General features: G+C 56.8%; 1 protein-coding gene across 1 annotated transcript; it reads right to left on the minus strand.

Annotated features, from left to right (window-relative positions):
• Positions 1-10,089: 10,089 nt before the first annotated feature.
• CHST14 (carbohydrate sulfotransferase 14) lies at positions 10,090-11,596 on the minus strand. Its single transcript, XM_004578175.2, has one exon. The coding sequence runs from the start codon at positions 11,219-11,221 to the stop codon at positions 10,091-10,093; it is 1,131 nt and encodes a 376-aa protein (XP_004578232.2). The 5' UTR covers positions 11,222-11,596; the 3' UTR covers position 10,090.
• Positions 11,597-12,308: the final 712 nt, after the last annotated feature.

The raw sequence follows: 12,308 nt of genomic DNA on the forward strand, positions 1-12,308 counted from the left end.
AACCCATGAGCTCATGTGTATGGGAGCTGTTGATTGATCAGGGCAGGGGGCATGGGATGTGTGGGAGAGGGGATCATGGAGAGAGTATGTTGCAGGTGAGCAGTGGCTTCTGGAGGACTTCCACTGACAAGGCCACTGCCCTTGCAGGTAAGTAAGGGCACTGAGACCAAGTAGTTTGGAGGAGAGAAGCTGGAGGACCTTTATGGGTCAGACTTGCCCATGTGAGACCTGAGCTGAGCTAGTTAGCAGCAACCACCACTGACCACCATCCACTGGTGCACATAAAATTTAGGGCTGGGGGGCCCACTTGACAGGGCTAGATCACAGAACCCACCAGTGAGTGTCAGAACAGGGAATGGGTAATGTTAGGCTGGGCCATGACACATGCCAGCATGTGAGAGAATCAGTTCTGGGGACAGATTCTGTGGGGGATATGTGGGACCACCGTTATGGAACTGTAATATCCATTTATTTCCTCAAGAGCTAGGGTGGGTGACAGGCTAAGCTAGGCATACCTATGGAACTCCCTGATAACCATGGGTACTGGGGTTGGGAACAGGCCAGGCTGGTTCAGGCTGTAGCACCCACAGGCATACCCAAGAATAGAGTGTGGGGTGGGCCAGGCCAAAATATCCACCAGCTCATACACAAGCCAAGACAGAGGAAGCAGAATATGTCGGATAAGGACCTGGCACTGACTGGCAATTGTGAGATTTGGGTCTGGGAGTGGGCTTAGGAACTCCTCTGTCAGGATGCAGTCCCTGCAGATGAGAGCAAGAAGCAACACTGGGAGCAGTCCAGACCAAGGCAGGTTACAGTACCAACTGGCATCGCTTTTCGGCCTTTTGGCTAAGATCAAGTGTACAGTACCAACTGGCATATATGTGGGTCAGGTCTGGGGGTAGCCAGGATGGGCCAGTTCATAGCACCCACTAACAGGTATGAGAAATAGGATAGGGTACAGGATGCGCCAGGTTGGGCCACAACACCAGCCATTTCACATTAAGGCCAGGACTGGGCTGGCTGAGCTGGGCTAGTCTGTAGTACCCACCAGCATGAGCTGGAACTGGGGACAGACTGGGCAGAGCCAGGATACAGCATTTGTTGGTGGATGCCGAGTTGAGGTGAACCATGCCAGTCTGGGCTACAGCTCCTACCAGCACACATAAGACCCGAGATTCAGGACAAGCCCCACAGGGGAGTTACAGTATCTTCCCTGCTGGACCACTGCTCTTGCCAGTGAGCATGAAAGCTGTGACTGGAGGCAGACCAGGCTGCTCAGGGCTACAACACTCGTTGGCCCGCATGTGAGCTGGGCTAGGGAGAACCAGGCTGGGCTAAGTGACCATATCCACTAGTGCATGCATGATACAGTAAGTACAGGTTGGTCGGACCTTGTTGCAGCATCAGTTGACAAGTGCAGGGACTGGGGCCAAGTCCTATCAAGCTAACCTGCAGAACTACCAAGAATGGGAGTGGACCTAGTAGGAAAATGGTGGGCATCTCTCTGATAGACTGTGGCTACCAACAATAAGCATGAGAGCCAAAGCTGGGATGGACCTGGCTGGACAGGTGGTAGGTAACACCTGTCAGCATCAGTGTGAGCTGGATAGTGGAGTCAGTTGGGCTGAGCTGGGCTGCAGGACCCACTGGTGTATATGAATGCCAGATGGGATGTAGGACAAACTGAACCAGTCTGCCGCACATATTGGCATGCACAAAGACTAGGGCTGGGGTGGCTGGGTAGGGGTTATTGGTGGTTGCCCTGACTGGGCTGCAGTTCCCACCAGTGCACATGAGGGCCTACTATGTGGTGGGCAGGGTTGGGCTGGGCCAACCGGTTACACTGGTTTGTGTAAAAGGTCTGGAGACAGAACTCATCCAGCAACTGCAATCACCAGTGTCTGTGTAGGCTGATGTGGGTGATGAACTAAACCAGACCCCTACTGGCTAGCACACCCGGGAGTCAAGTCTGGGGTCACCTCATATGAGGTTTCTTTGGAGGCTACCCTCCTCCCAAAAATGAACTGCAGAACTCAAAACTCCAACCACAGGGAGAATCGCAGGATCTGTGGTCTGACCGTGGAGTGCAAGCGTCAGAACTGGGCCTCGTCATTTGCTGAAGATGGAGCAGTAGATGGCATGCCCAGGTGCATATAGGGGATATGGCAGTCCACTGGGCCCTGAAGAGGACATCTAGTATCACAGCAGAGGATAGAAAGCAGAACAAATTATGGGCCTGGCGGCGTGGCCTAGCGGCTAAAGTCCTCGCCTTGAAAGCCCCGGGATCCCATATGGGCGCCGGTTCTAATCCCGGCAGCTCCACTTCCCATCCAGCTCCCTGCTTGTGGCCTGGGAAAGCAGGAGAGGACGGCCCAATGCATTGGGACACTGCACCCACGTGGGAGACCCGGAAGAGGTTCCAGGTTCCCGGCATCGGATCGGCGCGCACCAGCCCGTTGCGGCTCACCTGGGGAGTGAATCATCGGATGGAAGATCTTCCTCTCTGTCTCTCCTCTTCTGTGTATATCTTGCTGTAATAAAATGAATAAATCTTGAAAAAAAAAAAAAAAAAGAAAGCAGAACAAACAAATTGGTCAACTCTCCCAGCCAACCATTGACAGCACGTATCTGGGCAAGTGGAGAGTCTAGGGTGGATTTTGTCAGCCAACGGACCTTGGAAGGCACCAACAAAATCAACAGCATTTCAGAACTATCATAACTACTTGAAGCATGCTCCACATCGGGGACCCTGGGATGATGTCGCATGTCCGTTCCCCATCCCCTGGGTACCGAGGTAGTTGGGAGGCTGTGTGTGGTTTCTCGCCTTTTCTTCAAGCTTCACCCAGATACAGGAAGAAGAAAAAGAAAATTAGGAACAATGGTCTCATCCACTTTCCCCTAATCCTTGACCCTTCCCATCCTAATTAATGGTACACATAGGCATGCAGATGGAAGATCTGTCTTTCTCTTTCTGTCTGCTTTTCTGCCTGTGTAGTTAAAAATCTGAGAGCAAGGGCCAACTTTGTGGTGCAGCAAATCAAACTATTATCACATATCAACCTATATTGGACTACAGATTCAAATCCTAGCTAATCTGCTTCTGAGCCAGCTCCATGCTAACACCTCTGCAAAAACAGCAGAAACTGGCTCAAGTTCTTAGACCCTTGCTATCCACTGGGGAGGTTACCAGTGATGGCTGAAGTGCTTGGCAAGCAGAGAAGTCGGACCAGGACTGCCCACCCTGTGCACAGCCAGCCAGCAGCTCCCAGGATATCTGTGGACCCAGCAAAGGAAGAGCCCAAGCCAGATGGCCTGATGAGGCCCTGACTGGGGCCTTCCCTCCACCCTTTCCCCTCAGCGTCTCCACAGGAGGTGACATGTGCCCCCCCCTGACACCTGCTGCCAGGAGCCCCATGTACCTCAGTGCCCCGGCAGTCTGTGAGAAGAAGGCAACTCCTGAAGGGCAAGGGCCTCCCTGGTTGTCAAGCAACTGGTCAGGAGAAGACCCCAGAGCGAGAGGGGCCCAGCCAGTCATGTGGCTGTCCCCTCCACCCACCCTTAGTTGGACAGGGCTGAAATGTCCCTGAGTTGCTAGGCAACGAGATAGAATTCAGTGTACCCAGAGGACCAGCACACCCTTGGAAGTGTGTGGCAAGCCATGTGTGTGTGTGATGTGACACATCACCTCCCCCAGAGGTTCAAGAAGAAGGCGAGGAAGAATTCAGGTTTCTACAGTGGCTTCAAGGTGCTCTTGCGGTGGAGGGGGATATGCACGGGTCCTAGCTGCTCCCAAGCATGTGACCAGGGCTCCTCCTCTGCTTTCCACATCAGGCCCTGCTGGAATCGACTCTCTGTGCATAGGTCTCCAAAGTGGCTAAGAACCCAACAATAAGACTTCACGGGACAGAGTGCCTGGGGTTCAAATCCCCAAGTCCCTTCTCCCCTTCTGATTCAGCTTCCTGCTAATGTGTGGCAAGGACTCAAGTCCTTGAGCCATCCCTCGGTCATCCAGGTGGGGAATGTAGGTGAAGTTTTAGGCTCCAGGCTGTGGGCCTTACCCAGTCCTGGCTGGGCGTCTGGGCAGATCAACAGGTGAACGTTCTTTCTGAGGCTGTTTCTATCTCTCTGCCTTTCAAATAAAATGGAGCTGACATCCCAGGGGCTCCTTGTGGGGCAGGGTACAGGCACAGTGTTCACAACCAAGCTCTCTGCGTCCCATCCCACGTCAGCCCTGTTGGTGGCTGAGTGACAGCCCTCTCAGAGCCCTGGCCTCCATCTCCAAAACAGGAAGCAGTAGACTTCAGCAGTCACTGTGAGCATGAACTGTGCAGGCCCGAGGCCAGGCACCAATGCTCTTCTCCTATGGCTGCACCCCACGCCTCTGCTGGTGCAGAGCTGCCTGTCACGTGCTCTCCACACCTCACCAGGTGTGGAGAGACCAGCAGGGAGATGAAGACTCAGAGGAAGGGTTTGCTCATCAGAGGCTCTTAGCAGACCCTGCAGCTGTGGGGGAAGGAGTGGTTTCCTTCTGTTAGCTACAAGCCGGAAGCTTCTTTCAGGTCTCCCAAGCAGGTGCAGGGTCCCAACACTTTGGGCCATCCTCTGCTGCTTTCCCAGGCTACTAGCGGGTAGCTGGATCAAAAGTGGAACAGTGGGGCCTGGCACAATAGCCTAGTAGCTAAATCCTTACCTTGCATGTGTTGGGAGGCCTGGGAAAGCAGTGGAGGATTTGGGACACAAACTAGAACCCATATGGGATGTCAGCGCTCGCAGGCAGAGAGTTAACCTAATGAGCCAAACACCACCTTACCCCTGTCCCTCCCCCAGCACAGCTCTCCTCCCCTCCATAAGAGACAATATGCCAACTGCTCAATTTCTTTGTGATTCCCCATTTCTCCCCCTGCAGAAGTGCCTCACATCCACCAACCCATCCCATCAACCATCCAGCCAGCCAGCCACTGATTCAACCTTAATCAATAAAAAAAGAAACAAAGTCACCTCTTGTCTTTCAATAACTAACTCCATCTGTGGGGTAGAAACAAGTCAGACGGAATGTCCTAGGAACCACGGGATTTGTGAAGGGCTAACAGTCAGTGGCCTCAGCAGGCCTCGGGAGGGTTGATGGTTGGATTTGACTCAGTCTCTCCTCTGTTGCTCTCACTGCCCCAGTCCTCCATCTAGATGCTGCTTTTATCGATGGGTGCCTGAGGGTGGTCTCAAGGACAAAACTCAAAGCCTCCTCTGCAGAAGGAGGCTTTGAGTTTCCACCCTGGCTCTCCTGCCTTCATTGGGTCAGCCTGCTCTTATTTGACCAGAGCAGGACACCTGCTTGCAGGCAGCAAGAGAGGCCTGGCCCGTCCCAGTGCCCAGCAGGTTCAGGGGCAGAGACTCGTGGAGAGAGTCAGGCACAGTGGCACTGCCAGAGCCTCAACTCACCTCCAGCTCTGCTTAGCTGTGTGATCAGAAAGCTCCTGCCCAGGCACCCTCCAAGTGCCTCCCTCCACGGGTCTTTGTGCAGCCTGCCTGCCAGCTCATGAAGACTGCCCTGCCGCCCTCAGTGCTTGGATGTGGTGAGCTCTGGTGGTGGTCACAGGGGCAGCTGACCAGGTGGACACCTGCTGGCTTCCCGCAGCTAGAGCTGCTGTGAGGTTGAGCATTGGTTTTTGCCATCTGCAGCCAGGCAGCCGGCCAGATGGCTGCGGAGGCAGCAGCCCAGTGGACCTGACAGTGTGGAAGCACCCTTGGCTTCTCCTTTTTCATGTAACTCCTTTCTTTCTGTCCTTCCCCCACCATCCCAAGGCCAGCACAGTTTTCTTGCTACCCAGTGGAGGACCACTGCGTGACCAGTCCCAACCTTGTTCCAACCACTCCCTGCCTCCCCTGCACTTTCTGCCTGCCTCAATGTGTTTATTCATGTTCCCCTTCGTTATCCCCCCTCCCTGCACTGCTTCCAGCCCACCACTGATCCCCAACCACTGAGCTTGGCTGGGTACTCACCCTATACAGCTGCTTCCCACGCAGGGCCCTTCCGAGGCACCCCATTTGCCTGGGAGTCCCCACTGGCCGAAGACTGGGATCTGGGGCTGTTTGCATCTTGTTCTCACAGCTCTCCCTTCACACGTGTGGCCTCTTTCTACCTCTGCGTGCCACCTTTCCCTTTATCCTGCACAAGTGTTTTCTCCAATCAAACCCTAATTCATCTCCATCTGTGTGCACCTGCTTCTTGGAGGGCCTCCACTAGCAATGCAATACACCGGTGGTCTGAGTTCAGCAGCAGTGGAACGTTGATCCTCAGGTTAGGTGAATCTGGAGAGGTTTTTTTTAAGATTTATTTTATTTTTATTGGGAAGGCAGATATACAGTGAGGAGGAGAGACAGAGAGGAAGATCTTCCGTCCGATGATTCACTCCCCTAGTGACCGCAACGACCAGTGCTGCGCCGATCTGAAGCCGGGAGCTCTTCCGGGTCTCCCACACAGCTGTAGGGTCCCAAGGCCTTGGGCCATCCTCGACTGCTTTCCCAGGCCACAGGCAGGGAACTAGATGGGAAGTGAGGCTGCCAGGATCTCATGGCACCCATATGGGATCCCAGCACGTTCAAAGTGAGGACTTTAGCTGCTAGGCCACCGGGCTGGGCCCAGAATTTGGAGAAATTTTTTAAAAAAGATTTATTTTTATTAGAAAGTCAGGTTTACAGAGAAAAGGAGAGAAAGAAAGAAGGATCTTCTGTCTGCTGGTTCACTCTCAAGTAGCTGCAGCGGCCAGAACTGAGCCAAACTGAAGCTAGGAGCCAGGAACTTAATCGAAGTTTCTTCTGAGTGTTCCAGATGGGTGCAGGGTCCCAAGGCTTTGGGCCATCCTCTATTGCTTTCCCAGGCCACAAGCAGGGAGCTGGATGGGAAGTGGAGCAGCCAGGACATGAACCAGTGCCCATATGCGATCTCGATGCATGCAAGGTAGAGATAGCCACTGAGCCACCGTGCTGTGCCCAGATTCTGGAGAATATTATCATAGCTGGTATGGTCTGAAGACAAACCATGTGTGTAGTGCTGAAGAGGAGGGCAAAAACCAGCAGAGAAAAGCAGTACAACGCCCATCAGCAAGTGCAGTGAGCCAGCTTCACCCGGGAGCGGGGGCAACCTTAGAAGGGGGTGAGTGTCCACCCTAATCCCACCACCTCTTACTACACAGAACTTCTTCATCTATCAATTGGGAAGGATGTGACTGTGCTGGGTTCTTGTTAAAGCAAAAGGTTAATGCAGGGACAGCGCTGGCCCAGGCGCTCACGCCTCTCTGGTCACAGCAGCTATAGCTGATGATCATCAGTGTTTTCCCTGAGGAAGAGGGAGAAGAGCTTGCAGCTGGCCTGGCTGCTTCAGAAGAAAAATCAGAAAGCAGTTGATTCACGCTAGGAGGGGCCTGGGAGGTGCTCCCCACCTCCTCCTCGTGGTAGGAGAAATGAACTAGACCTGGAACCTGGAAGTGGAGCCAGACTTGCCAGGCCAGACCCCCTGTGGGCTCCTCCCCTTTCCTTTGTTCGTGGCCCTCAGTCCCAGAGAAAGAAGTCAACCCACTGCAGGCCCATCCCCCATCCCTGTGCATGCCCAGGGCAATGGAGCTGTCTGGGAGGGCCCAAGTTCAGAGGGGCCCTTTGTTTCCTCGGGGGCTTATGTCTGCATGGAGCCAGTGGAGCTAGAGAAGACGCAGGGCAGGTGTCCAGTGCTAGGCAGCCTGCTGTCCCTGGCCACCCAGCGCCTGGAGCACCGGCCCAGGGTAAGGCAGGCCCTGCTATTCTTGGCCACCTGCTTGAAGAAGCCCTTTTTCTGAAGAGGAAGGACAGAAGACAAATAAGTTCTCCTGGGGATGAGAAATAGCCCAGTGGGGGTAGGGGAGGCAGTTGTTTGCCAGATCCCCATCAGCACCACCAAGCCCTCTTCCCCAAGGTATAGGTGTCCAGATTCAGGAGTCTTTCGGCCCAGCACCCTCCATCTGCCCTCAGGGAGAGCACACCTGGAAACTTCATTGGCCTTCTGCTAAAGGTGGGCAATGGGCAGGGTTGGGGTCCTTGCCAAAAAAGGAGGAAACTCCTGTAAAGGCAAAGGCTCCTGACCACAGCCCAGACCCTTAGCCTTCCGCTAACTCAGCGTGTCCCTCTGCTCTGCACACTTGCCTTCTTCAGTCCCTTCCTTCACCCTCCACCTCTGCCCCGTCCCTCCCTCCCTCCCTCCCTCTTGCCAAGCACACAGATCTGGGCAGCTGGCTAGCCCTCTGGGGACTAGCACCCATGTTGGTGGGCCGGGGTGACACCTCTAGCATCAGGCTGCTGGGAGGGTTCAGCAAGCTGAGGGGAATGTACCAGCTGGGCCCATCAGGGTCTTCCATACCCTGTGTTGTTAGGGCACAGTGAGGGCAGCTGATAGCTGCTTTTGATCTGGAGCTGCTAGGAGACAGAGAGGACTATTGGGTGAGGGCTGACTTAGTGCCAGAGGAAAGCAACCCCCAGCCAAGCAGCTGGGGCTCAGAGGGAGGTAAGGGACCTAGCTGGGCAGGCCCAGCCTCTGGGAATACCTGCCAGGCCTGGGACTGATTTGTCCCTTTGACTTGCATCAGAGTGTGGGGGAGCAGAGCTGCCACTTGCCCAGCTCTGGTGAGGTCCCCAGAGCCCTTGGAAGAAGGCATCTGACCCCGACAGGGGGTGCTGGCAAGTCTCCTTGGAAGCCTTTGAACCAGTGGGTCATCAGGTCCCCAGCAAGGCTAGTGTGTCCTTCCACCTCACCTCCCTCTGGCTCCAGCACTGCCCCAGCTCTGACCAGCCTCAGGTCCCTAAAGCACACCTGTTCCTATGGGCAGAGTGAACCATCAGGGCTGAGCCAGCTCCAGCTTTGCATCCTTCCCAGGGTCAGGGCCCCCTGTTGTCCACACACATGGCAGGCTGCAGTCTATCCTCTCCTGCTCCCATTGTATGCCTCCTGCATAGCATGCAACATCCTCTGGGCCCAAGGCAGTTCCTTGCCTGTTTGCCTGCCTGCCTGTCTTGCAAGTCCCACACCAGGAATAACCTCCCTTTGCTCACACCATGACCCCCTCGTCATCTAAAGGTGTTTTGGGCACCTCTTTTAGATGGACTCCTGCCCAGGAGGAGGCAGAGCCCCTGTCACCTGCAGGGGATTTTGCAGGTAAGCGTACCCTGCTGGCCTTGGGGTCACTCCTCCAGCCCAGTCTGGGAGCTGGTGTGGCTCCTCTGGGTGATGTGGACCCTCTGGCCCAGCCCAAATCCTTTGCTCTGGCTCCCACTGCCTCCACCTGCAAGCCTCCTCTCCCGCCTAGGGCAAACAGCCACCAGGGGCTGGGCTGGACCCAGCAGAGCTCAGAGGGGCAGTCATGGAGGTTTTTGCTTTATATACAAAACCACTTTATTAAAAAGTCAGCTGGTAGGAAAACACAGCCCTTGAAAGAGTTCTAGCAAAAAGTACAAATCTTAAATAAATGCATTGGAAAACAGGCAGCAAGATACACCAAGCAGAATCCCAACCTCAAAGAACCTGGGACAATAGGGACAGGAGGACAGGCAAAGAGGATCCCAGAGCCCCAGGAAGAGGTGGGGCATGGGGGTCTTTGGGTTTCTATGGACCAGTCCTGGAGCTATCAGGCAGGATCCCTGCTTAACTTCCTTGGAAGCAGGGAAAGGATCTGGCAGTGTTGAAGTGGAAGGCACAGAACATGGGAAAGGCATGACTGCTCATCACAGTCCTGCAGCACCAGGGGGGTGACAGGCCCCACGGCCACAGCTCCTGAGGGCTGCCGCCTCTGGCTGCGGTCAAGGTTACAGGCAGGTGGGTGAGTGGTGCTGAATGACCTCTGCAGCTGGGGAGCCTGAAATCAGCCTTCAGATGTAGGCGTTGCTTCACTGGCAAGCTGGTACCCACCTCTGCCAGGGCGGGAAAGGACCCTACGGGCGCCAGGACATAGCCCACTGTGTAGCCACAGGCCCTGTCCTCTGAGTCCCTGGTAAACCCGCACAAGGAACCTCTTCAAGGCCCAAGTGTGCCCCTCCTCCAGGGGCCAGAGTTACAAGGCAGAAATGAGAGTCACTGGTGACAGGCCTCCCTGGTGACATTGGGCAGCGGGTAGGCAAAGAGGGAGAAGTCCAGAATGTACTTGGGCAGCACGTCCTGCAGCAGGCCGCGGGGGACGCTGCAGAGGTGATAGTGCAGGCTCTCGGGGCTGGCTGGCCGGTACCAGGCCTGGCGTGCTGGGAAGCGCACGTGAGGCGGAGCCCGCACCCACTCCAGCACCTGGTTGGCATCAGCCTCCAGCCTCTCATAGGAGCCCACGAAGTCGTAGTGCACGGCACAAGGCTGGCACAGGTGGTACACGGGCATCCAGTGCTCATTCATGCGCTCAGGGTCCTCGTCCACCAGGTATCTCAGAAACTCGGGGAAGGTGACGTCGTCTCCGGCGGGACTAGGTCCCGCCCCAGCCCGGTACCGCCTCACGATCTCCGCGCCATAACGCTGCTGGTACTCGCGGATCTCACCGAACTTGTTGCGGTAGGCGGAGAGCAGCCGCTCCAAGGGGTCGCGCACAAATAGGAACTTGAAATAGTGCTGCAGGCGGTAGCGGATCTCCTCCGGCCGCAGATCGCCCAGGAACACCAGGTCGTTACGGTGGTCCATTTTGAGGCGGACGTCCACGCTATCCAGGACTCCTGCCAGCACCTTGAGCACTCGCTTCCAGTTGGAGCAGGCCACCTTGGGCACGTAACAGTAGAGGAAGCGGTAGCGGTCACTCACGAGGATGTGGCGCAGCAAGGTGCGCCGCTGCCCCGCGGGTAGGTCCCAGGGGTCGCGGGGCATGCCCGGTTGCCCGCACACCGCCCGCAAGGTCCGGTTCCGGACGTCCTGTCGAACTTGGAAGTCTGAGTCCCCGGCAGCCAGGGGTAGTATCCCGGGCTTGGGTACGGTCCCGCGCCAGGCAGCGCCCTCGCGGCGGGGAGGGTGCAGGGGAAGGGGCTTCACGTCGGCCAGGATACCCCGCTCAATCATGAGCAGCAGCCCGCTGGAGGCCACGATCACTGCAAACATCAGCATGGACGGCAGTAACAGTGGCGGCCCCCCCGGCCCGGCCCGCACCCTGCCCACCGGGGCCCGTCTCAGGCCGCGGCCCAGGGGCTCAGCGCCATTTGGGACCGCCAGCGGGGTCAGCGGGCGAGGGAACATTGTTCTCCCGGGGTGGGGGCCTGCGCAGGCCCGGAGAAGTCGAGGGTGGCTGGGGGAGGCGGGATCCGGGCAAGCGGGTTAAGCGGCAGAGCCGGAGGGGACAGGGAGGAGAGGGCTAGGGCTGGGGTGGGGTGGGGGAGACCCAAGGAGCCGGGGTGGTCTGCTCCTGGGCCCCGGAGAGCGGGCGGCGGGCGGCTGCAGGCAAGCGCGGGGAGGCACCAGGGCCGGATGTCCCGCCCGGCCGTACTCCGCCCCGCGGCCCAGCCGTGACACAGGCGCAGGGCGGGCCCACGCCAGGGGCGGAGAGAGGGGCGGGCGCCCCAGCGGGGAGCGAGCTGGGGCGTGTGTCCTCGGACCCCCACTCGGGTAGGGGCGTCTGAGCCAGGACCGCCCCGGAGTGTGGGGACTAAAGCTGCAGAACTCGAAGGCGGCAAAGCCCTGGGCTGCAGTAGCCTGGCGCGCCGGGGGCGTGCCCTGCCTCGAGAGGTTCCGCACCCAGCACCCCGGAGCAAGCTCTGGCCCAGACACGCCCTTCGTCCCAGCTGCGGGTCAGGGAGGTCCAGAGACCCGACGCACGCGGCGGTCGACGTTGCCTGGCTGGAAGCAGTCTTCAGTGTGCGCCTCTGCGAAGTCCTTCCCGCGGCCCCAGCCCCGCAGGTCCTGGGCATTCTCAGGAAGAGGAACTGCCTGGCATTGACCGGTGTGCGCGGTGACCTTTGGGTTTAGCAATAGCTGGGAATTCTACTACTTTTCCACTGCTGAAGTATGTTCAAGGCACTCCAGCCTGACAATATTGGTGCACATTTTTAAGGGATGGGGAGCAGCAGGGAAATGGGTGAGCATTAAGTGTTCAGAAGCACAGACTGGCCAGCCTTTGCCCACCTGCTCTAGGAGCTTACGCGTGAGGATGAGAGCCCAGGTGTACGAGGGAGCACCTGCTACGTGTTTCGTATTTGTTACCTCCTCTACATTGTCACAGCCACCCCAGCAGGCAGTGCTGTGGGCATTACCACTATATAGCTTAAGAGACTCTGGGAAGCTGAAACTCAACCCTGCTCAGCCTGACTGTAAAACCCAAACCCTTCTA

This window comes from Ochotona princeps, chromosome 6, assembly GCF_030435755.1.
Source record: "Ochotona princeps isolate mOchPri1 chromosome 6, mOchPri1.hap1, whole genome shotgun sequence".
Taxonomy (NCBI): Eukaryota; Metazoa; Chordata; class Mammalia; order Lagomorpha; family Ochotonidae; genus Ochotona; species Ochotona princeps.

Bases quoted from the DNA above. Each gene is read 5' to 3' on its own strand.
- CHST14 (XM_004578175.2), bottom strand. From the start codon at position 11,221: ATGTTCCCTCGCCCGCTGACCCCGCTGGCGGTCCCAAATGGCGCTGAG.